Source organism: Phoenix dactylifera, chromosome 2 (assembly GCF_009389715.1).
Source record: "Phoenix dactylifera cultivar Barhee BC4 chromosome 2, palm_55x_up_171113_PBpolish2nd_filt_p, whole genome shotgun sequence".
Taxonomy (NCBI): domain Eukaryota; kingdom Viridiplantae; phylum Streptophyta; class Magnoliopsida; order Arecales; family Arecaceae; genus Phoenix; species Phoenix dactylifera.
Window position 1 is genome coordinate 6647935 of NC_052393.1, and position 25840 is coordinate 6673774.

General features: G+C 39.9%; 3 protein-coding genes across 5 annotated transcripts; all 3 read right to left on the reverse strand.

Moving 5' to 3' along the window:
- Positions 1-15651, reverse strand: LOC103711823 (protein LSD1-like). 3 transcript variants are annotated; one of them, XM_039119185.1, is made up of 5 exons: positions 15506-15651; positions 4679-4782; positions 3251-3364; positions 1632-1745; positions 1-247 (listed from the first exon to the last, which is right to left on the reverse strand). In XM_039119185.1, exons 2-5 carry the CDS (start codon positions 4734-4736, stop codon positions 135-137), a joined length of 399 nt encoding a protein of 132 aa, XP_038975113.1. In that variant the 5' UTR covers positions 4737-4782; positions 15506-15651; the 3' UTR covers positions 1-134. The 3 variants fall into 3 exon arrangements, with proteins under 3 accessions (XP_038975113.1, XP_038975112.1, XP_038975116.1); XM_039119184.1 differs by lacking the exon at positions 15506-15651 and adding an exon at positions 5200-5255; XM_039119188.1 differs by lacking the exon at positions 15506-15651 and adding an exon at positions 5145-5166.
- Positions 12171-15523, reverse strand: LOC103711799 (plant intracellular Ras-group-related LRR protein 5-like). The gene is made up of 3 exons (XM_008798084.4): positions 14962-15523; positions 12601-13514; positions 12171-12504 (listed from the first exon to the last, which is right to left on the reverse strand). Exons 1-3 carry the CDS (start codon positions 15497-15499, stop codon positions 12355-12357), a joined length of 1602 nt encoding a protein of 533 aa, XP_008796306.2. The 5' UTR covers positions 15500-15523; the 3' UTR covers positions 12171-12354.
- A 5263-nt stretch (positions 15652-20914) lies between the features above and the next one.
- On the reverse strand, positions 20915-22565 carry LOC103711824 (E3 ubiquitin-protein ligase PUB23-like). The gene has a single exon (XM_008798108.2). It carries the CDS (start codon positions 22522-22524, stop codon positions 21292-21294), a length of 1233 nt encoding a protein of 410 aa, XP_008796330.2. The 5' UTR covers positions 22525-22565; the 3' UTR covers positions 20915-21291.
- Positions 22566-25840: the final 3275 nt, after the last annotated feature.

Here is a 25840-nt window from a genome sequence, read left to right on the forward strand (position 1 = left end):
TTATTTTCTAAATCAGCTACTCAGCATTCAAGAAGTTTAGTGATACCTGCATGTTGGACATGGCCAACCATATAAACTGAAGAACAAGGATGAGAAAATTGTTCGAATGCATGATGTAGCTACATACAGTCAAATTACACAATTGATGTCACAAAATTGCAAACGGCACATTTCACAAATCTTGCTCCATTCTGGTACATCAACAGCATATGACAGTTCTCACAGTTAACTTGTGCAACCTGATTTGCTGCCACACAAAATTGGTGTTAAAATGCATGCAGGCACTCTTGTCTGTATTCTCATGAGTTCACATAAGCATAAAAACCATTTGATTTCTCTATAATGTATTCAAGTACTATTCGAGAAAGCTTGTTTGGCATTATTTTTTAATACCATCCTATAAAATTTGTTGAAGCAGCACAAAATGGGAAGAAGGAATTTCTCAAAAAACATCTAGTATCACTGTCAAGATTCACTAAGAAAAACTTGGAAACTAGATTGATGTGGAACTTCATTGCTATGAGGAATAATCACCTCAAAGGGAAATGATAAATGCAAGTGGATTGATCATCCATGGGGCTTGACAGGGGATTTTGAGAGTCTGAGAGATCCTCAACAAGATGATCCAGTCTCTCAAATTCCTTTTCGATTGATTGAGGAAACCTAGTATTTTTTTCCCAGTATTTAAGAAGTCTAGGTCATTTCGGCAGCTTAAGTTAGATTTTCCATCTCTCCTGAGATAGACATACTTTAAATTCACATTACAAAACACAATTGATGGGGATACAAGTAGCAGTGGCCATCAGGCAAGATATCACTTGTATAAGATATCTTTGCAGGATTTAGGTGGTTGGTGTGACCTGTATTTAACCATGTGGTCTCAGCCGGTATTTCTGATCTCTTTTCGTAAGTAGTACTATTGAACTACTGAACTGGTATGAGATCCAAGTGATGTACAAAAGTACTGAGAGTTTGATCAATAATGAGATTTCTTGACTCCTGAAATAAGTGCATTAGATAGTCCAAATTAGCTTCTTATCCAATGGAAAACTTCTAGTTTACCATCCAGTTTATAGATTGAATTTTCTTGTAATCTTTTTTCAGGAAACTGTAATATGATTTCTCTGTTATCACTTCCAGATATAGAAATTTGCTGCAAATTTTAGGATCTTGTTATGATTAACATTTTGAATGGGTAAAATAAATTACCTTCCCCCCTCATTTACTAATGGTAAATGCATTTGCACGAATCATTTTCTTAATTTTCTGCATGGTATATTCGTTGCAAATGTGTATTAAGTGCATGATCAATATAGAGATCTTCTCATGTAGGCCATTTTCATCTTTTACTTAGGTTTATATAGATATCTTTCATGTACTGCTGAATCTTGCCATCCTAAGCCACAAAAAATATATCAAAAGGGTCTACATTATTTTCTGTCTTGAGATATGAGACACTGCATCTGCAAATTTAATACCCAGTTTTTGATAATTAAATAAGAAAAGGGAGCATGCTTCTACTTGATGCAAGTTTTTAAAATACTACGTTTCAAGACTCAGAATCTAAGAGAAATTGCATTGTGATGCAGTAATTTGAGAATAGAAATATTGGTTCTTAATGATTTCCCCACCTTCCAAAGCCAGATTGATTGTGTGGCAACAAGAACATTGGACTCCAGATGCTCCACGCATGTACATCAGTAGAGTGCGGCACCCTCCACAAACTAACTGAGCCATTTCGGTTCCTGTTTCAGAGTCAAGAATAGCAGTTAGTAAAGAAAACATTGTAGCTTCAGATATTGCATACATGACTGAAAATGAGAGTAAAAGCTGTTGCAGAGTAGAGGTGTATTCCTCCATGGAAGCTATTGGCAAATGAAGGTTATAAAACTGAACTCATATGGCAGGGGAAAGGCTTGATGGTTACTGTTTCTTTATATATATATATATATATATATATATATATATATATATATATATATATATATATATATCATTTGTCAAAACAGTGACCGAAGAAAGGGTCACACGCCCAAGAAACGCATATAAAATGGACAAAAAAAATCATCTTCTACTTTTCATGTGGAGCTCGATTTTATCATTTTTCTCGTCATCCAGATAAATTTCATCCACAGTCAATTGTTGAAACCTCGGTGTTACTTATGTTGTGTCACGCCCCCGCCTGCACGGGGCATGTGAGGCAACCAGTGCTCACGTGGGGGCCACATGAGGGGGGACTGCGGGGCTCCCCTGCCAGATATTGTCCGGTTTTGGGGCTTCACGCAAGCGTCCTTCACCCCTCCCCGATTTTGTTTTCCTTCCAAAATGCGTCTGCAGGATTTAGAAACACCCGCTTCATATGCCCAGGCTCTGGAACGAGTCTTTCCGATGTGGGACTATTGGGCCTTACACCCTTTCTACTATCGGATAAGAGCCGTCCTCGGCTCTGATACCAAATGTCACGCCCCCGCCTGCGCAGGGCATGTGAGGCACCCAGTGCTCACATGGGGGCCACATCACGCCCCCGTCTGCGTGGGGCACATGAGGCACCCAATGCTCACATGGGGGCCATATGAGGGGAGAAATACGGAGCTTCCTGCCAGATATTGTCTGGTTCCAGAACTTCACGCAAGCGTCCTTCACCCCTCTCTGGTTTTGTTTTTCACCCAAAATGCGTATGCAGGATTTGGAGACATCCGCTTCATATTCCCATGCTTTGGAACGAGTTCTTCCAATATGGGACTATTGGGCCTCACATGTTGTATCTGTATCAACCTAGGAAACTCTATATGATGTTAAAGCTTAGCCTTCCCATGTTTGTTCTGCCTTTTTGTATTAAAATCCTTTCCTCAAATTAGTCATAAAATATTTCTATCTTCTCAAGTCTTGGATATGGTGTTAAATTCATATATTATCTTTACAGAGATGAGTTCCCCAAAGGGTTTACCATCACTACCAACAATCCACCATAAAGAAATGTTCTTTGTACTTGCTGAATATTATCTTTAGAGCAATTTTTAATCAGCAACGAACACATCTCAATGAATTTGTTCAGTTCATTTGTTTGTCATAACCGAGCAAACACCTCAATTCAGTGCTTGGAAATATTTTTGACATCAATTATAGCTGCTGAAATATGCTTTTACAAGTTATCCTTTAATTAATGGTTTTTGTAAGTAAATTAGCTTCATATCTGTCTTCACTGGTATAAAAATCAGCAATACATGAACCTTTAGGTAGGCAATCTTACCAGGCAATGGTACAGCAGTAACAGCATTGCAAACAGCACAACATACAGATGTTGCCCCTGGTGGACAGAGAAGAACATTTTGACAACCCAAGCAAACAATGTGGCTGTGTGAACCTGACAAGCAACCGGAATTTCCATTAATTCTGTGAAGCTGTCTTCATGAACAATGCAGTCTGCTTGATTTGAATTTGAGTACAAGTGCAGAAATTAATGATGTGCTGACCGCTACTAATTCATTGATATGTACTAATTCATGGTCTCCCAACTCCATCGGTATGTCTTTGATGAGAATAAGGCCCAGAAGACAGACACAGATGCGTAAATTTTTCTGGTACGTATGCGAATATCCTAAGCCACCCAGTGCTCTCTTTTATGTGATAAAGCTATGTTATCCAATGATCAATGCACACGCATCCTAGGTTATCTATTCATGTACTTATGTAGAAGCAAAAATATCCCACACACATTTATGTCACACCAATCACAACAGTAGAATATTTCTCTTTCAAACAACAAAGAGTGATAGCTTTATAGACGAAATTGACACTATCTGCAATTATGGCCACACGAGACATTATCAATTTTGCTTTGCTTCCAGAATCTGGTTATTCATAGATCTTACAATGTGATGAATGACACATCATCAGCAAAATGTTGATTGTGTGAATGGTGCATAGCGTGCTTTTGAATAATTTTATGATTATAATTCATCACTGAAAAAAGAAGCGAAATTTATCGAGCTACATGGAACACTTGGCTTCCTAAATTTCTCAAAGCATCCGCTTCCTAAATTTCTGATTGGCATTATACTTTGGAGCATCTAACATAGAACCCTGCACGGGCCTTCAACTATTCTGATGAAACAATATAGCTGCTTGCAACCTTTATATTTCAGTACTACAAAGATGTATCCTTGAATAATCAATTAAAAGTAAATATATCCAGTATAGGATTATTTTTATTTGGGCCCAAAACAATTTCATCCATCAAATAGAGCGGTAGTAGGCTTTTGCAAATGGCTTCAGGTTTTATTCCATTCTCTAGTTCTACATCATAGCACCAATCTGATCTATTTGAGTTTCTTCTTATATGACTATCTCTTTGCAGAGTTTATTCTGCATATCATAGAATACTACGATCATATTGCTTAGTTGCCAAGGTGTATACTATCTTCTGTCCATTCTCTTGTATGCTGATATCTGAACAGTGGAGTTCAGCAGCAGCTCCTCTTTCCATTCCTCACTCAGCCTTCAATCTGATTTTATGTTTTGGTATATATGCATAAATTGAAATGCAAAATCATGCTATGACAAATATAACTGAGAATTAGAGTTCGAAATAAGTCCATCTATGACCCATATCATCATCCAAAAAAAAAAAAATCAGATTTATTTCAGCTCACGGAATTCAGAGGATGTAAGGAGATACCGTTTGGTGGTATAAATGGCACAGGAGGAGCTGCATATGGGACAGGAGGAACCGGCATTGCTGGTTAGAATCCGTACGTTTCGTCCCTGACTGTAAAAGCCGGCCTGAAGCCCAGAGCAAAGAAGAAGTCTATTTAATCTCCATTCTCATCTATGTGAAATTAAAAAATATAAAGATGGATGAACTATATGTATAACTCAATGCAGAGTTAATGATGGATGTGATGCACACAAGAAAAGGAACAATTTGGCCCTTTCATTCCCCCCCTTCCCCCTGAATTTTTTTTTTTTAAAAAAAAAATCTCATCTTGAAGGTGAATGCCAACCACTTAAAATCTCGAACCATGTACTATCAAATTCTTATAGAAAGATAAATTCCCGTTTCAAACACAATCATTGACACGAAGGCATATTCTTAATGCCGACAGAAACTTATAAAATTATATAAGTAAAAGCCAAAAGCATACATTGCACCAGAACTTATAGTCTCTTCTAAAACATTGCAGAAAACAATCAACCTACCGAGAGAGAGAGAGAGATCTTCTTGAAGCACCTTTACAGTTAAGAGCACAGAGTGTGTAGAGGAACGAAATCCTTCAGAATTTAATTTGAGTTTTGTCACGCCCCACCTCCATGGGGCACGTGCGGCACCCAGGGCCCACGTGGGGGCCACATGAGGGAGAAACACGAGGCTCTCTTGCCAGATATTATTCGGTTTCGCCTCATATGCCCAGGCTCTAGAACGAGTCTTTCCGATATGTAACTATTGAGCCTCATACCCTTCTTACCATCGGACAAAAGTCATCCTCGGCTCTGATATCAAATGTCACGCCCCCACCTCCGTGAGGCACGTGCGGCACCCAGTGCCCACATGGGGGCCACATGAGAGGGGAACACGAGGCTTCCCTGCCAGATATTGTTCGATTCCGGAGCCCGCATGCGTGCACGCACAGCGCTCAAACCCCTCTCTGATTTTGTTTTCCACCTAAAATACGTCTGCAAGATTTGGAGACACCCGCCTTATATGCCCAGACTCTAGAACAAGTCTTTTCGATGTGGAACCATTGGGTCTCACAAGTTTCACATTTTTTTTCTTATTCATAGAGAGGTAGGAAGTAGGTTCTCATTTCATGTACTCTCACATTCATGGGTGGAGTGAATCGAGCGCCGTTGGGATTTCATAGTCATCTTTCCTATTTTCTTATTGTGATGCTGCTGTAGCCAGTCTTCTCTTGGAGCGTCATCCATATTGCGATGCGCTGCAACCAGTCTCCTCCTGGAGCTTTCCGTGGCAAACGCATTGCATGCACGTGAGCTCGACGTCCAGAAAAACTAGCGGCAGAGGATCGGCCACGCTTACTGGGACAAAGAGATCACAATCGTAGGGACAGAATCGACCACACAGGTGTCTACCTGCTCTCAACTTATGGCTAGGGGCTTCCCCGCTCCTCTTCATCTGTGTTCGCTAGTCCTAGCTAGGTAAACTGTTGCTGAGATGGGTCTTTAGGTCCGACTTTCTCTAGATATTGCTTTCTTTTGGATGGAGACCATACATCTGATTTTTCTTTGCACTCTTTAATTCCGTTGTCTTATTCTTGCTTCTTAAGTATACCTAATCCACCCACGCAGAATGTTTAACTCTAGTGACAAATTTTCTTAAGGGACATTTGGTATGAGATGATCATTTCAAGATTCAGGATGATGTGTAAAGATGGTGAGATCACCGTGGTGCAACTGGTTTGGTATGAGATGATCATTTCAAGATTCAGGGTGATGTGTAGAGGTGGTGAGATTACGGTATTTGGTTGCACCACAGTGATCCTACATGGCAATGATTTTAAATCATCCTCACTCCTCAAATCAATGTCTGATCCAGTAATGGAATATTCGCCTTTGAAGTTGGAAATCTAAGATCATCCCAAGACATTGATCTTAGGCTGAAAGTTGACGATAAAAATGCCCCTCATTCCAGTGAAAAAAGTTGATATATCAATATACCATTAACATATTATGTTAATATTATATATATGTATTATATTATATTATATTAATATTATATATATATGTCATAGATATTATATTATAATATATTATTAATCATATTATTGTCATATTATTATTTAATAATAATTCTAAATTATTGTAGAAATATATTATTATGTTTTATATTTGTATAATGAAAGTATGCGATATATTACTTTAATTTCCCTTATTGTCCTATCAAAATATTTATTAGTATTGATAAATAATATAGTATAAGTATAAATAAAATTTTAATTCTATAATAACAATTAATATATTTTTATTGGATTAATAAATTATAGAACTAATAAATACATTTTTATGGAATATATTAATAATTAATATATTGATAAAAATATTAATATTTTATATGATTAATAAATATATTTTTATGAAATATATCTGGAGTAGTTTTGGTATTATATAGTGAGCAATCTTAGATTCCTATGGAATGTCAAATAGGTTACTTTTAAATATCTAACAAAATTTAATTACTAGAATATAGCATACTAAATACGGTGATCTTAAATCATTGGAGATCAGATTATTCTAAGATAAAAATCACTGGTGATCTAAAATTACCTCGGCAATCCCATTTGGATTCCCAAATGCGGCCTTAGGAGCATGAGAATCTAAATAATTATTTTATTTAGCTGACCCATATCTCAGCTATCGACCATACCTAACCCATGCGGTCTACAAATATGAATTTGGCCTTACAATTGGCCAACCCATTTTGGCTCTAATCTTCAGCTCCACCGATTCAAACCAAAAGAATAAATAGATTTTGGAAGGCCAGGCCGATTTTACCATACCAGAGGCCAACCATTTAAAATGTTGACCCATAGTCCGAACATTGGGTTATCAGGTTCGTTCGCATCGAGCTGTATCCACATTATATTGAAACCTCAGTGCACATTTTTGATTTGAAAACAATCAAAAGGCTAGTGGATATGATGTAGCTGGGGACTAATAATAGAGCAAATTGGTGGTTGTAGATTGAACAAAAGACATAACCTTATGCCTTGCTAGATTTTGGTTGTAACAACTCAAGACCTCATCCAAAATAGCTAGCCGGAAGGTATTATTTAGTTCCTTGATCCTGTATAAGTACCTAAGATCTACTCAGTGAATAACCGATGTGGGATTAAACACATGCCCGCACGGGTCCTCACATACTCTTCCTATTCAAGCCCTGACGTCTTTGTCAGGCTAAGGGTTTAAATCTAATCACAAACACCACGATCAACTCGTGGTCAGTCCCAATTGATCCGTGCTGCAGTGTCTCTTGGTTTACATAAGCTATGGGCCGGGTCGACTCTGATACCATTTGCAACAATTCAGGACCTTACCTAAATGGCGAACCAGAAGGTATTATTTGAATTTCTTGATTCTGTATAAGTACCCAAGATCTACCCAGGGAATAATCTATGTGGGACTAAACATACATCCGCACGGGTCCTCACATTGGTGGTGACGATGTCTTGGGCTTCTCATTTGGTCCTTGGATCCCATGGAACCCAATTAATGATCGTCAAACAATAGTCTTTATAGGGACCAAAATAGCCCAATTTAATTTAGCAACCCAAGGAGATAGAAGTCGGCAACTTTGATGCCATCCTTCTTTAAACAAGGATGTAGACTGAGGAGAATTCAGTATCGAGTAGTACTTTTGATGCCATCCTTCTATGCCACTATAGATATTTGCTGATAAAAAAGCAAGAACAATAATTTTTGAGAGTGACATTTACGTTGTCATCTATGATGGGGTAACTTTACCTTGGTGTAAAGTTTAAAAGCTGTTACATCTATGGACTCTATGGACGAAAAAAAGAACATAGCTTATAAAAAGAATGGCGTGGGATAGATTCCTTAGGTCATTTGTTGAACTCTATGAATGAGAGAGACAACAGTCTTCTTGGCAGCGAAACTAGCGAATTTTTCTAAGACAAAAAGCTTCCTCAACCACCGTCCTTCATAAAGCTCTTTTAACATTTCAGCTCTGGAAAAAATCTTTGCACCGGCGAGCTACTGATAGTCACAAAGCTCTCACAATCTCTCTCTCTCACCCTTGTTACAGAATGCCGCACAGTGACTATTTCTTGACTTGTTCTGTACTTCGTTTTCCCAATTCTTCCTCTCTATTCCAAAAAAAATCCCTTGTATTGATTCTTTTCTTCTTATAGTTCAAAGGGCCCATAATAGGATGTTAAGTTCTTTAATGTATGTTGAGAGGCGTTGATCTATTTTTTGGAAAAAAGTTGGCTTACATCAGGATACAGAGTTTATATAGTTGTACATTGAACATGCAGAGATCCTTCAAATAACTTTTGAGATTGTTCAACTTGTTAAATAGCTCAATAAGCCTATTTATAGACCACTATCTTTTATAAAAAAAAATTATTGCTCTTTTGTATTTTTCTTTCTTGCAAATTTTTTAAAAATAGTTTTTATAAACTTTTCTTTTCTAACAAAGGCCGGGTGGCTTTGCCTCCCTCTTCATATATAAAAAAAAAGAGTTCTTTGAATTCTCCAACGCCGTAGTTGGTTCTTTTTTATTTTGTTGGAGATGAAGTTGTATCACGGTACCCAGATTTGGGGTGTGACAGCAACAGCCTAATTCTAGTTCCAGACACTCCATCTACATGCCTAATATCAGTTGATTATCAAATTTTTTCCAACAATATTGGAGAAATAAATGGGTATGATAGCTTTTATTGGTAACTACCTTACGTGTGTGTGCATATGGGACTTAATAGGGCTGAAAGTAAGGCACTTCGCAAGCTCTATTTCAAGTTTAAATCTCAAATCCAACTTGTTTACTCGATACATTCTTCATCCAGCTATACATCAAGCCCTATTCTAGACTCCATCTTCTTCAACCATACTTTATTTAACTCTGCCAAGCCACCATGAAACTTGCTCACGGCAAAAGGTAAAACTTGGCTACTCATCCTTCACGTGTTTAAGTTTTTTCTCTCTGGATATGAATCCTAGGCTAGAAATGAGCCACGAGTTGATCATTCTCTCTCACTACTGGCCCATTCTTTTTGAAGGTCTTGCCCGGCCATAACTTGCTCTTAGCCTACGTGCTCCAGTACTTGGGTCCGATTTTCATGGTCATCTTCCCATTGAGCATCATTTTTACACCCTCGCCGGGGAGGTACTTAGGGAAATGCGACAGCACTAATTCCTTGCCGAATTGGCTACTTTCAGATCAAATCCCAGGCAAACTCAGTAGAGGTGGCAGTGGTCATGGATACATACCTTCGACAGCTCAAAAATACTAGTCTCCACATTCAAATATCCTAGACCATTCTCTTTTGGAGATTGGAGAAGTTCCACTACGACTAGAGCAATAGACTTGGATGCATTATTAGACTTGTTGGTTATTGGATAAAAAAATGAAAGCAATGCAAAAATAATTAGTATGAAGAAAAGAAAGCAAAAGCGAGGACATTTCTCTTGTTTGCTTGGCTGATATGGACAATTCAGAGAAAGTGTTTTAAGATATGAATTGGTTGCTCTAATCCACTTGCTTGTTGAGCTTTCACTCAAAGCTAATCAAAAATCTTCTTTCCTTCCTGTCCTCCTATCAGTTTGTTTTATTTTATTTTCATTTTCAAACACTGGACAGGAAAATTCTTGTTTTACTTCTCTTTCACCTTCATAGCAATTAAAGATCCAGTCAATGTCTTGACTATTTCCTCCCAGGAGAGAACGCTGGCGCCATGGTACAAAGTGGAGCGCATTCATTCTTTAGTCGGTCAGGTTGCCATCTAGTTAATGGAAATTTGGAACTGATGGGACTAACCTAGTTCTAGATACTTCGGTAGCCCGATTGGGTGGGGTTGCAGAATAGTTTGGTCAGCACCAATCCTCTCCTGGATATTTGGAGAAGGGTGGAGGAAGGCATGGTGGAGGATTTGGCAGATTTCCCCCGGCACCACTCCTCATGGATATTTAAAGGATGGTAGAAGATTTGGCAGATTCGAAACAACTCAGATATTTAGGGAGTCAAATGATGCTGCAGATTGGGTACTTCAAAATTCATCATCTCAGTATCAGATTCTGCATCGGTGGAGTATAATTTTTTCAACATACCGAATGTAGATACACCTTCCGTATTATATACCGGTACTAAATACATCTTGTACCGTCCGATTCGAGCCGGTACGGCGAACTATTGGATAGCTGCTTATATAGCTAATAATTTTGCGAACACATTGATGCAGAACCGGAATGAAACCCAGCTTGAAGCCTTGATTAAGCATCTTTGTTTTAGAATTCTAGTTTAGTTGAGTCCTTGTTTAGTTCAAATTGGTTTCCAATTTATGTTTGTTTAGCTCTGAATTTAGGCTTAATTAGGAGCCTATTTTGATTAGGATTTGATTAGGAATTTAGGGTGAGTCGTGGCCATATAAAAGAGTTGTCAAGGAGCGCCATTCTCCTTCTTCTTCATTGTGTTTTTTTTTCCCATGAATGAAAAGTTGCAGAAGCTCTGTTTTGGGCCCAAAGAATCCCCCTGTTGTCTCTTTGCATGGTTGTTTGAAATCAGCCGAGGAACAGAGGAGGTTGTTTCTTTCCCACGCTCCCGCACCGCATATTATGACAGATTCGCCTTCAATATCTTTTACATTAGGGTGAGATGAGAATCCCAGTATATATACGTCGAACATGTTGTAAGCCTTCACCATCAGCTTATTCTAGCATTACATATTATAGATCCCAAGCCATGCTCTCCATAGTCCCAACAGAGATAAAACGTTCTCCACATCCGACTCTCTCTTGGCTTGATTCTTAGCAGAGCGAGCTATATCTCATGAGCAATGTAACTCAAATCCCCCACTGAAAAGGTACTCGGCTCTTCTGCAACTCCTTTATCGGTCATTTCACTGGCGCTTCATAGCATGTCAGGTTAGGCTACCAGGCAATAATGCTATCACAAAGCAGGAGTTGCTTGCTGTTCAGGTATCACTGGGTAACTTTTTCTTTTTGCGTAATTTTTTTTTAAAAGTTGCTTGAGGATTTTCCATACTTTATAGCTTACGTGAGAGGGCAGAGGTACCAGCTGTCCACAATGAGTCCACTTAAAAAAGTTTCATCCAGCTGGCTTCCTACATTGGCCAACCAGCCAGCTCCATCAGTTTCCTGGTCTCTGTAAAACGTACAAGCTACCAACTGTTGGCAAAGAAAGACCAATCCTGATCCACAAAATGAGCCTGTTCCAGTTGAGCTAGCCACAGGGATTCTTTCAGTGTTCCCCACCCAAAGTTAAAAATAAAAAAAAAACAAAACAAAGTGAGGGTAGGCCACCAAAGTTGGAGTCCCTGGAAACTTAAGAGAGCAAACCTCGTCCAGAAAGTACTCGCGAGCTACCATCATAAAGAGAAGCACAGAATACAAACAAAATATCAGACAGGCATGGATGCAGAGAGAGCAAATCGGATGCAAAATTACATCCAACCAAGAGTAGATAAAGAAGCTTGCAAAAGAAGATTGAATAAAAAGCAAGATAATTATCACTTAATTACAAAGCTTAAAACATGGAATTGTTAAGCCATCGATTGACTGTAGATATCCATCGAAACAAACAAAGATTAAAGGAACGTGGTGGAAGCGTGCTATACACAAATTTTGCATGGAATAAGGGATTCAAGCGCTTGTGAAGCCTGTGCCTTTGTTGTGTTTCTTGCTGCGACGATGGAACAATGAGCAAAGCCAAAACCAGAAGGCCTTCCTCTCAGCTGGTCGAGAACTGCCACCCCCCGCAGCAACCAAATCAGCCATGCACCGAACAACTTCCTGTTTAAGAAACAGATATGCAAGGAAAAGGGAGTACTCGGTCAGCTATTAGAGCACTGAAATGAAACAAAATTATGGAGATCAATTTTCACAAACCTGAGCTCCTAGCTTGACCACTTGTCTTGGTGGCACTTCCAGTGGAGTCTCATCTGCATGGAACACTCTTAGCTTTGACAAAAATCGAAAAGACTCGGGTAGTATTCTTATCTGGTTGCTGCTTATGTCCAGTTCTTCCAGCATCTCGAGATTTCCAATGGATCTCGGCAACGCTCTCAAGTCTGCAAAATTTCTTCCAACATTTAGCTTCACGAGGGTAGTGACAAAGCACAGGCTCTCAGGTATTGATTCGAGCTCGTTGAAGCTAACATCAAGTTCTTTCAACTTGCAAAGTGAAGCCATTGTAGTAGGCAACCCTTTAATTCTGTTGTAGTGCAATGTCAGAACTTCTAAGCATTCCAGCTTCCCAATCGCTTCAGGAAGTGCTTTTAGTTGATTGAAATCCAACCTGAGCTCAACTAGAGAAGCACATGATCCGATAGTGTAAGGAAGCTCTTCGAGCTCGTTTGTTTCAATGTTCAATCTTCTCAATTTTGTTAGATTCCCTAAAGTCTCTGGCAGTACAGACAACTGATTGGAACTCAAGTCTAAGTCGGCGAGACTTGTAAGGTTTCCAAATGAAGCAGGCAGAGATTTCAACCGGTTCGCGTGCAGGTCGAGATCAACTAGATTGGATAGTTCTCCAAATGAGTCAGGTAGATTTATCAGTTGGTTCGAGTGCATGTCAAGCTTTGTTAAGAACCTTAGGCTACCAATTGTTGATGGAAGTGCCATGATCTGGTTCTCAGATAAATCCAGCTCAGTGATGTCCTGTAACTTCCCAAGTGACAGCGGAAGCCACTCAATTTGGTCCATCAACTTACCCCGAAGGTCAAGAATCCCGGTTCCATTTTTTGCTTTAGTCTCAATCAAGCTTGCCACTTGGATGAGACTTAATTTATCAGCATCACCACCTGTTTGCATTTATAAAAAAGATTACCATAAGAACACTATAGAGATTTCCAAATTCCAATATAGTATTCTAGCATTACATGAATGACAAAATAAAATAACATTTGTTTTCAGTTGATAACTCCCCCAGACTCGACCCTTCTTTGAAGCCAAACCTGAATAACGACCTTTCTTTGAAGCCAAATGTGACTGACAAAAGAAGGAACATCCCGTTAACTATCTATATTATCAATATCAGCTAACCATACTGATGAAGCCTTTCCTAACCATGAACAAGGCTAATGGATAATGTCAGCAATCACTAACAGTTGAGACCTCCCCAGCAAAGAACAGCCCATATACTATATAAAAGAGACCTTGAGAATTAAATATCTCCATTGTCATTCAAGTTCTTCCAACAATGGATTTTGAAAGAGATATAGCTACTGTAAAACAAGAAATCACTGAGCCTAAGTATTTGCTGAGGTACTGGTACTTGAAAGTTAAGTTTCAGGAAAGAGAAAATTTTCCTTCTTCTATGTTCTGATAAATCAACTAGGTAACTCCCCTGTACAATCTTTGAAGTGTTAAACAATCGAGTGATGAAATAGTTCATTGATACTGCAATGGAACTAAAGAGCAAGAATTGAATCTTGGAACGGGGCATGCTCTTCAGCCCAAGACTGATTCCGTTAACTATTTCAAAAATCAGTATCAAGAACTATACCGATTCAGTCTTCAACTTATCCCATGAAACAGCCAGTGAATCACATCAACAATTACTAAATCTTGATGCCTACCCAGCAACAAACAGACCATAAGCATTATATAAATATCACAGGATATATAGAAGAACCGGCAAGTCCGCATTACATTGACCTTCAAGTTCTTCAACCAATGGATTGTGCAAAAAAGGAGCTAATTATACATGACATTAATGAGGAAAGAAATGTTTGATCCGGCAATGACTACATAAAAACTATGTTATGCAAAGGAAAATCTTTTATTCCCTGTGCTCTAATGTGTCACCAAGTCCAGTACTCTACCCTATCTTTAAGATGTTCAACCTCATGGAATACAAGAAGTTTAAGAAATTGCGTTCCGGAAACAAGACATGCTATCTTGCCCAACACCCAATCTACCCCCCTACCCAGTTATTCCATTACATTTGCTGCAAGACACATGAGAAACAAAGAAACAAAATCAATGAAAGAACCTGAAGAGAATCAGCCGTGATGATCTGATAAGTAAACAAGAAATCGCAGACAAAACTCCCAACAGAAAACCTTCAAATCTGCACCTGGGTTTTTATCGCTACGGCTTAAACCAAACGGTGATCTCCAAAACCCCATAAAAAACCAAACTTTTCACAAGCAAGAATCCTACACAAAGATCAAAAACCTGACTCAAGAGTAAAAGAACAAACTTTCCGTGCAAGAAAAAAGGAATTAAAAGGAATTACAGTCTGACCTGAAGAGGGGATCTCAGATTTCGAAGGGGGAATACTGGGAACATTTAGCAGTCCTTTCGGAAGATCCAACTCCCCCTTCTTCTCATCCTTGTCCTTCTTGACCAAACCCTTATCAATCCTCGGGAGGATCACACCAAAACTAGCATTTTTCCCCTCCTTTTCATCGCCTTCATCACTCTCCTCAGAGGAGACCAGCTTGGAGGTCCTCTGGATTAGCTCGTCGAACACCTGGAACCTCTTGTCGAGCTCCACCACGTGCAGGGCCTCCCTCCTCTGCTCTTGGCTCTGGAGCCGGACCGTGTTCTTCTTCACCTCCTGCAGCACAAAGAAGAGCTCTTCGGGCACGCCCGGGGACTTCTCCATCCTGTCCACCTCCTGGATCCTGAGCTCCTCCTCGGCGGTTGAGCTCTCGATCACGGCCATGGCTGCCTCCACCTCCTCTATGGAGGGCCTTGGGGGTAGGGACCTGTACACTCTCATGATCTCCTCCACGGCCTCCTGAACGGCCGGGGAGATTGGCTTCGGTGGAATTCCCATGGCTACCGAGAGAGAGAGAGAGAGAGATGGATGTTAACCAAAGAGAGAAATGGGCTATTTGCTTCGTATGGTTAAGTTTGAGGGAGTTGGTAGCAATCGAGGTGATACCAACGGAGGTGAGTACTAGGAGATGGTTAAAGGGTCGCCAACCCATGGGCCCATGGTTTTTCAAAATACTGCTCGTCTATACATTTGGATCAGTGCGACCTAGGTTCGTGGGAAAATTCTTTTGTGCATCCATTACTTCACCAAAAAAACTGAAAATAAAAATTCTCTGATGTACCATAGGAGATTATGTAAAGTGGTCTTTCTTCTTCCATTACAGTATTCATCTTAAAGTTGAAACCAAAATAGTTAAAATCAGATGAGACTCCTCCTCTCGCCAATAGATCCCTCTAGGTCCCGTGACTTAAAAAGAAACCAACAAAAGAAATATGTGAAGGGTTGTTCATGAGGCTGTCTGTCTGTATTTCTTTCTTCTTTATTGTCAGGTTGTCCTTTTCTTTCCATCCATCCATCCCTAAGCATTGCTCTCCTTTCAAAATACGGAGTTCCTTCCTTTTTTGTAGTTATAGGCTGTGTTCACCAATATACAATATATAGCTAGCTAGGTAATATATATATATAGCAAATTAGTTATTCAATGATCCATACACACTTTCAGACAAATTGATAAATACTTTTCAGAACATTGTGCTCACCAATACTTAGTACATATTTAGGTATTTAGATGATAAATACTCGAAGGGTTTCTAATACATATGTTAAAACTTTTTTTGATACATATTCATTAGCGACCTGCTATATACCTCTAGGTAAATCGATATGTATCTAATTAACTTGATACACTATTTCTAGAATATCTTATTTGTTAGTACACAGTACATGTTCCGGTGATGTATGCTCAATGAGTTCCTCTTACATGCTTTAATCTTCTTCGATATATACCCAGTGGCAACTTAATATATATTTTCATGCAAATTGATACTCGATTTTCAAAATATGGTTTTTTTCAATACACATTCTATAGCTACGTAATACACATTTGGGATAGACGCCTTCACAAGAAAGAGAATTCGGAGGAGGAGAAAAGGACTTGGAGAGAGGAGGAAGGCCTCACAAACGAACAGGGAGGGAGTGGACAGCCGGCGGACGACACTTCTTATATTTCCTTTTTCCAAAATCTTGAAATAGATGGACTATATTAGAAGAAGAAGTTCCATCCCACTTTGACCCTTTGGTTTCCACTTTAAAAGTAGATTCAATAGGATGCATGGCAAAAAAAGCAAAAAAGAAAGACCGCTCCATGCGACCTCTTTGGGCACGTACAGGATTTTTGTTCCAAAGAATTCATCTCTATCCTTTCTTGATCCTAGGCTTGGTCACCTTTATTATTTAATAAAAAGTAATACTTTTATTTTTTAAGATGAAAAACTGATTGATAACTTAGTATCATCATCGTCGCATTTTTCGGATACTCATTCAACGTATTGGTACGAGCTCAACCAAAGAGACAAATGAGAGGAAGAATGGAGGGAGAATTCACTGGCTCTCCATGGACCGTGCCATTTCCTCTAAGATGTTCATTTCCCTTGTAAATTCTAGCATGGTCACATAACATGCAAACCAAATTACCTTTGCAATACTTTCTACGAAGATAGGCGCTCGTGTTTAGCTATCATACATAACACGTATGGATACAGTCATGTTTGAAACTTCGAATGCAATAGGTATCCTAGTTTTTCCATGTTTTATATTATACATAATATCTAGGTTCATTGTAACTTAACTAAAAAAATAAAGAAAAGACTTTTACGACAAACAGTTTGATTGGTATGAAGTGGCAGATGCGCATACTGCAATACAAGTTAATCATTACACAGACTATGAATGAAAATAGGAAAACAAAAAATCCTAGATATTCAAGTTAGACCCGGTTGTAGCGAAATACTGAATATGAGCGCTTGGACCATGGGAGCTCAGCCGTACCAAAACATAGAAAATGGTACGCAAATCCCTTTCTCTCACCTGCTCAAGAGTTCGATCTAGTTCAATCATGGTAGACTTCCTTTTGCTCCGGGTTTCATCTAATTAAAGATTGAGACATTGTTGTTATCTTTCCTGACGAAGAGTGACATGGACATGAGCCATGCAAGCAAGAAAACTTCGTTGGAGATAGCTACAAAAGTCTTGCAAGGTCACGTAACCCAAGGAGCCTTTGGAATATATTTCTGTTGGCGAATTTTGGCCACGCTGTCTTTGCCGGCTTGAGAAAGTTTAATTGTTCCACCGACCGTACAAAGTGGCCCCCTTATCCCGAATAGCTTAAAGATGACGGAAAAAGACAAACTCACATAACACCCGTTGCCGGCCTTGGGATATTTGCTGGCCTGAATTTCCAAAGCTCTCGTCGTATACCTCTTCTGGAATATACGAGAACTACGTTTCTATGCTTCCATCTTCTGTCCAATTTGGCTTCCAAGCTAATGCTACAATGACGCAATATTGCTATTCCGGATCAAGGGAAAACAGCCAATTCACTTGGCTGTTAATTCATCTGGGATATCCTTTTTCCTCCGCTAGGTTTCTTTTTTTTTTTTTTTTTATGGAGGAAGCAAAGCCAGCCAACCTTTATTAGAAAAAAAAAATTACAGAAATTACTTAAAAAAAATTTGTAAGAAAGAAAAACATAAAAGGGCAATAAAATTTTTTTACAAAAGATAATAATATGTAAGTAGATATATTAAGCTATTTAATAAGCTGAACAATCTCCTTCGCTAGGTTTCAATAAGTTGACCAACCAAAAATGAAAAATGAAAAAGAAAAAAGAGAAATGGATAACATGTAACAGCGAGGCCTGTTTGGTTGTCGAACGAAAAGGATTTATCCGGAATAACTCCATCTTTTCCTGATTGTCACCAAATAAGACAACTTTATTTTATAGCAGAGGAAGTTGGTAGATAGGCACATTAGGAGTTACCAATCAAAACTGTTTACTTATCCATTCCATCTGATCTGGAGAAAGCTTTTCTGAATAGAACGTTTGAACGGAGTTATTCCTCTTTATTCCTCCATTTTCGCTCCCCAGTTGTTCCACCTTTTCCACTTTCCAACTTGGGCAACCAAATAGGGTCTATGCTCCCTTTTGTTCAGGCACAAGTTCGGAATAAAGCCTGGATCAGAGCTGACACTAGCCAACAATTTTCCGAAAAATGGGGACAAAGGGAGAATGGTTATTCTAGCTAAACCACGTTATCACTATTTCAAGGGGAGGTTTGAATAACACTATTACCACTTGACTACTTTTCCATGTTTCCGCATGCCACTCGCCAACTCTCTTCTATACAACTGTTACAGCTAATTATTACCTAGAAGAAGATATTTCAGGCAAATAGCCAATTGCAATTTGCCAGAGGAATAACAATCCCTATCCCACTTTTCCTCTTTTTTTCTTTGTTTTTCAAGCAAAATGCAATTTAAAAGATGCACTTTACCATCGCTATTCTTGGAACTAATCGACGTTAATGAAGTTGTCATGATGTATTGCCAATACTCCTTGTAGCAGATCTGTGTCGATGCATGCATTTTGGACTGCACCACAGTTCGAAAGTGGGTTAAGTCCAACGTTCATCGGATGATATGATGGTGTGATGCAGCATGGGTCCATGAGTCTGTATTCAGATGCGTGCAAAACCTAGCTTTTAATGTTACGATTATGCGCATCGCATGTGATCCATATTTGGCACAGATCTCCATGTAGATCTAAGGATTTGATGGTCTGATGATGCATGTTGGACTCGACCTGCTTCTACCTGCAAGGGCTACCTACAAGGAAATATTGAAATCAGAAAGGCAGCCGAGTGGGCCGGGGAGGGGGAGTTGCCTCTAGGCCTGTTAACAGGCCGAGCTGCTCGGGCTCGGCTCGGTAAAAGCTTGGCTCAAGTTCGGCTCGTTAGTCAAATGAGCCCGAATCCGAGCCCAAGCTCGAGCCCAAGCAGCTCACGAGCCCAAACGGAGCTTGTGACTTAACATGACCAAATGAGTTTGGGATCCGACGGTCGAGATCACTTGGGAACCCTACATCCAACGATTCAACCCAAGGCCAAAGCCCTCCTCCCCTACCCCTCCTCTCCAACCCTCCTCCTCCCCCGACTTGCTCAGGCCTGCGGCGCTACCCACAGCATCTCCACCGTCACCGCTGTCCTGCCGGCCGAGCTCGAAATTGAAGGGAGAAGCGACCACGGCGGCGATCCGCTTGCAGGCGTGCTGGATGTGGGCTAGGAGGACAGCGAGGTCGTCGCCCACATCAGCCCCTCCCTTCCAGGCGTACTCCAAGAGGGTCCGATTTGGCTCTCAGGGAGGAGAGGGGCCCGAGCTCGAGTTCGGGCTCGAGCTTGAGCTTGTAATTGAAACGAGCTTTACAAGCACAAGCCCGAATCTTTACTTTGTCAAGCAAGCCCGAGTGCGAGCCCAATACAGAGCCCAAGCCCGAGCTTCTATGAAATGAGTTTCGGGCTTGGTTCGGCTCATTGACAGGCCTAGTTGTTTCGCACACTCCGCGATCTTTTATTTTCTAATTTTATTGGGTATATCCGTGCGCATACTATATGAAATACCTGCTTTAGCAAAAAAAAAAAAAACTCAATACAACGAGGGATAGAGTTGTATCTTTCGGGCGAAAGAAGGATTCATCTTCCTTCATATAAATCAACCATTTGATCACACAATAATCACTTCAAAATCTATGCAACCGGTGAATGAAAAAATTCTAAATATTTTAAAATCCGTGCAAAATGCAATCCAACGATCGATGCTGCAAAAAAAAAAAAGATCAATCAGTCTTTGCATGAAAGATACAATCCGAACCGAACTATTGGACAGATACGGTGATAGTCATCCTTTCATTCGAAAGTGCTGCAGACTGGTACAGGAGTTCAAGGAGGTTCATATATCACATGTGTTCAGGGAGACGAATAGTACTGCAGACTGGGTCGCCTCTTTCGTCGCCTGACATTCCGGAGAGTTTTTGTGGACATCTGCGGGGGACATACCCCAACCCTTGCATCTTTTATTTTCTCTTGATTTGGCAGGATGTACTCACGTCAGAGCTATATGATTTGCCGTTTTTACCCAAAAAAAAAAAAATCTGATATAACAAGAATCTTTTGAGCCCACCCCATAGTGTTCTAAACTGGTGTGGATCCTACCCTAACTGTAGCAGGTTCTATAGTGTATACTAAAGCCTCAGGTGCCAAAACAAACAATATGAAAAGATCAGGATTGCACATGCTGAGCTGGAACTTGTGATGTTTGTGGAGATCAACAGAGCGAGAAGAAGTCAGATGATTGTAAGTACAATTAGAGATGCACCAATTCCTGCTATATTTTCTTTGTATAAAAATCGAACAACATCCCCATAGGCCCTTTCTGAATAGGAAAAACAGCTCTTCTGGTCCTGAGGAACTAACATTAGATCCCTACCGTTTCTAGTTGTATTGGTTGTTCTAACGTTGAATGGTGCGCCATAGCTGTCGCTAGTAGCTCTTTCCCAACATTACAACATAGAGAAATGAAGGTAAAAGAACTATAAGCTAAGTTCACTCTCTTATCACATAACTCTAGAAGAAACAGATTTCATGACATGGAACAACCAATCAAACCATAGATTATCATAACCGAACACCACAGCACAATAAATTCACCAAATCAGGAGACTTATCTCTACGAAGAATAGCATATCATATGGATGTTCTAATGATCGAGAGTGATTCATATGAATGTTCTAATGATGATCAGGAGCGATTCATTAATCTCAAATAATCCTTTAGTTCGCAAGGGAAACATCGGTACTGCCTCCACGCCCCACCATGCAATCTAATTATCTTCATTGCCTTCTCCTTGGTCGAAGACCGCCCCTCGATGTGCAACAACGCCAATAGCTTCTCCACCAATCCATATACCATCATATCATGAAGAACCTTCTCTGTAGGAAGGGAGGTGCACATCAACCACAAGATCTTTACTCCCAACTTGGTCCCTAGCTCTGATACACGTAGTATCTTCTTGGAGACCACTGCGACACCGAGGCCATGGTCTGCAAAGGCTGATCTCCCCTCGGGGCACTCGCACAGCCTCTTAAGCAGTAACAATATCTTCTCACAATTGTGCTGCCTGGCATCTGGGAGGAGCTCGATCAAGATGCACACTGCACCTGCCTCAATTGCCTTTAGAGGGTTCTTCTTCGAAGCAGCGACAATCTCGAGCAACAGATCCAACGAGCATGAGCTTAGCTTGGTCGAGATCTCGTCAGATAAGAGCTCCAACAAGGACTTGAAGACATCCATTCCTTGATCACCAATCGTATGGGCCCAGCAATGGTTGGTCTTCGATATCTTCAACAAGATGGCCATGGTGTGGAGGCGAGCCTCAGCGCTTCCCCTCTGGAGCATGACCATCATGGGCTTCATGCACTCAGGCTTCAGTAGGAGCTCCACCGATGCCTGGTTAGATAATGGGAGGAGGGAGAGAACTCCGAGGGCCTCCTCACAAGCTCGGAAGGTCGTGAAGTCTGTGCTGTCGGCCGCAACCTGAAACATGATGCGGCCCAACGCCTGGATCCCTCCCGATTCAAGAAAATTCTCTCGAACCTCGTTTCTCTTCTCCACGATCGACCTGAGTTTCTTCAGGGAACTAACCTTGAAGGGCGTCGACTCGATGGAGGTAAGCAGCGATACCAAGTTCTCATGCTCGATAGCATTTGTCGGGCATGGCCGTGGTGCTTCTGTAGGTGTTCTGGCTTCATGATCCAGTGGCCATGAGGTGATGAGGCGTTTGAGGGTGTGATTAGGGGTGAGGTCAAGATTTCTGAGGCATTGCATCGTCGCAGGGCACGTCGACTTCTTGTAAGTGAAGAGCCATTTCTCGATGTTCTTCCTTTCGTACGTGACGCCGGTCGAGATGGTGACCGGGTCCTCCATTAGCTCCATTGAAATGGGGCATCTAAACAAGGGTGGAGCTTCTTCCATGGCTTGTTGAGCTCCTCCCTTACTCTTTCCTTGTGAAGAAGGGGCTGAGACTCGAGACATCATATGTAGAGATTCAGGGTTCGTAATATAAAAGCCCAAGGTCAACGGACACAGATGGTTGCAAGCTATGGGGAGGTGGACCGTGCTTTTTAAAATTTTGAATTATTCTTCCCGGGAATTAATCTGACCGTTGGTTGGGACTTTGAATTTGTGTTTTTTTTTTTTGGCAGATGGGGACTGAGGCCGTATCACGTTGGAGCCCTTGGATATCGAAAACGCCGTAGTAGTTAAATGGGGTTGGACTGGTTGGGCGATAAGGGCGAGGTTCTTGCATCTATTGGCTTCCTGCACTTCTTAAAATTTAAGGCTGGGCGGTTGAGCGGCCTACTGACCTTCAGAATTTATTTTTTTTCGAGGAAATAGGGAGGTAAGTGGCCATCCATCTTTTATTATAAGAAAAGTGCTTACAGTTCAGCCACAAACGGCATGCTTGACAACATGCAGAAGAAATATATAATAAGAAACCATAGGGTCAAAACATAAAACATCAAGGAGCAGAGAGGCTGGATATTATCTTCCTAACTCTTAACCATATCTTTCCAAAATTAGGGAGATGGCTGTGGTCATAGAGAGCGGACCAATCATTGCACAAGTGCAATCGAGGCAATTGAGCATCTTGTGTTGAGGAATAGTCTGGTGTTTCTCTAATTCCAACACACCCAAGCAAAAGCAGCAAACAAGGTAAAAATTAGAGGTCGCAAATTTTTTTAGAAAATTTTTGTTGAGCCATTCCAAACGAAAAAATCTAAGAGAAGAGAATAAATGGTAGGAGGAGAATAAGTGGCCTACAGTCTTCGGAGCTTGGTTGTAAATCACGCACCCATAAAGATTTTTTCTGAGCCTTCTACTAATTACCTCTTATCTGTTCAATTTCTTCTTCCAATAGGGCCATAAGAAATACTTCATTTTAAGAAAAATAGGCAAGCTCTAGAGTTATAACCTATGGTGTGTGAATGTGACGGTGTGCATTATTTTGTAAATTTAAATTGAAGGGACAAAAAATATCTGATATTTATAGCCTATGGTCTCATGTCTTCTTCTTGAGTTGCCGGGTTTTTTGAAAGGAAAATTCTATCACCTTTTCTCTCAAAAACAGACAAAGAAAATAAAAGCCTTTTACACAAGAATTTGAAGGTAGGTTAAGATATGTTTTAGGCACAATGCTGCAGCTAATTATCGATCACACGCTAAGTCTCAAAATTTTTTTTAACAAACAACCAGTGAATCACTTACTGTAGCATGATTTGTATCATACATCATTGCAGAAATTTCAATCAATAGGTCCCACTCAATGATGAGTGCCACCTTGCCCAACAGCGAATTCATTAGCAATCTGATTAGTTTCTGCGTCAACAAGAAAATTGGCATAAGAAAAGAGCTCAATAAGACACCCAAATCTTTGGGAAAGTCACTAGGTTGCATTACACAAAATTTACACGGACAAATCATGTCTCATATATGCTTATTCACATGCATTAAAAAAATTAAAAATTTCATGTGTGGCGTATTCAGTACACTTCCATGCACGTACTGATTCTTATTCGTTTTCTAAACTAGATACCATGCTCTCTGAAGAAGAAGAAGAGGAAGAAGAGAGACGGGCTCAAAGCCTTTGAGAAAATTAGATACAGAGCACCACTCCCTAAACTAGAAGGAGAGGGTCTCTTCTCATCTGGAGCTAAACAATATTTTGTTTGCAAGTTAAATTTGCACCGCTGAGCCACTCCCTCGTGCACAGCGTGCATTAGGGAGGTACATTGTAAAGATGAGCTATTATGCGTCCTTTGATCATTAGGCAACCTAATCAAGATTATTGAATGCATGCTTCTGATATCATTAGTTATACCAATCAGTAAAGATAATACAAGTTTATGCTATGTTAAGAAAAAAGAGAAAAAAAAAAGAGTGATAATAGGTTGTTGACTACTGCTAAAATTTCACTGAAGAAGAGAAACATTATCCTCTAAAATAGCTTTAGTACATGATTATCAAAGTAGATTTGGCAATAATGAAAGTGTTTAGGTTGGAGCTATAACTGTTCCCACATTGAATGATGAAAAGGCGCGCCTAAAACCAAATAGTTTATGGACATATTATTAGTTTTTGCTAGAAAAGAATGATGCCCTAATTAAGTTCTCCAAAATTAGACTCAAATAAGCATCGTTGGTTCGTTTGCCATATGATCATGCCCATGATGGTAAAACATCGATCGAAATGAGCAAAGTACTGCTTTCTTGAAGCCAAAAATCCAGATTTAGGCTTGGCAAAGAAAGGATTGCGTGAATGCAAACCCTAATGGATCAATCTTTTTCTTTTCCCCTTTTTTCCAAGAATAATGCTAATAATCTATATCATTTCAAGGAAATGATAGAAAAATTGTCTATATAAAACACTTGAAAAACAATACGCATGGTCCGAACATGAGACCTCCCCTCCAATTCTATATTATGTGCACTACTTTGTTGAAAAAAAGCACAAAAAAATCAAAAACTCTATTAATATGATTATTTTGACAATGACCGTGCCCTCGATATTGTTGAACCACATCACTGCATCCAATGATAACGATGATAACCATTTCTTATGAGTGATAGGAATGCAAAGTCAACTCCCAGATTTCATGGTATTAGAGAGAGATGTTGTCACTGAATTTTCTATACTACATTTATTCACCATACTATATTAATTGATTCTTGACAATGCACGCGCCATAAACTAGCTAGCGTTATAAGCCCCCAAACCTACGCATTGAAAAAATTCTTCATTGTATCTTCATAGATCCAAATTATTTAATTGCATATTTGAGGTTTCAGCAATCAAAAATCGAGGTGCAAGTGGATCAGATAAAACTAAATATGAATCGTACCCAATTTGATTTAGATCCAAATGATGTTCAAAGCCCAAGGTTGAGGTGCCAATCCCAAAATAAGACTTTAATAGTTGGATTCAGTGTAGATCTAACAAAATTGGATTGAATCAAACTGAATCATACTCAACCATAACAAAGCTTATTTCTCAAATATGATGCTAGCCAGAAAAGCCTATGCTGGATTTGACCCTACTCACGAGGTGATCGAGTAGATCTGGATCTAAATTAGGGTAGCAAATGAACTGGGCCATTCTTAAATCACTTGCTTTTGGTCGATAGCAGGTTTGCTTAGCCTATCTAATTAGAAAACCAGCCAGGGTTAAAGATCCTTCAGAGTTTGATTGACAAAGGAGACAAAGCGCGGCTTAAAAAGTTTGTGCGGTCAAC

Excerpts from the sequence above, each read along its gene's own strand:
- LOC103711823 (XM_039119185.1), bottom strand. The coding sequence starts at position 4,736 with ATGCCGGTTCCTCCTGTCCCATATGCAGCTCCTCCTGTGCCATTTATA. Across the intron at positions 3,365-4,678 it reads GCCATTTATACCACCAAACG|GTTCACACAGCCACATTGTT; the intron begins GTATCTCCTTAC and ends GTTGCTTGTCAG. Across the intron at positions 1,746-3,250 it reads TACTGCTGTACCATTGCCTG|GAACCGAAATGGCTCAGTTA; the intron begins GTAAGATTGCCT and ends ACTCTGAAACAG.
- LOC103711799 (XM_008798084.4), bottom strand. The coding sequence starts at position 15,499 with ATGGGAATTCCACCGAAGCCAATCTCCCCGGCCGTTCAGGAGGCCGTG. Across the intron at positions 13,515-14,961 it reads ATCTGAGATCCCCTCTTCAG|GTGGTGATGCTGATAAATTA; the intron begins GTCAGACTGTAA and ends AAATGCAAACAG. Across the intron at positions 12,505-12,600 it reads TGGTCAAGCTAGGAGCTCAG|GAAGTTGTTCGGTGCATGGC; the intron begins GTTTGTGAAAAT and ends TTTCTTAAACAG.
- LOC103711824 (XM_008798108.2), bottom strand. The coding sequence starts at position 22,524 with ATGGAAGAAGCTCCACCCTTGTTTAGATGCCCCATTTCAATGGAGCTA.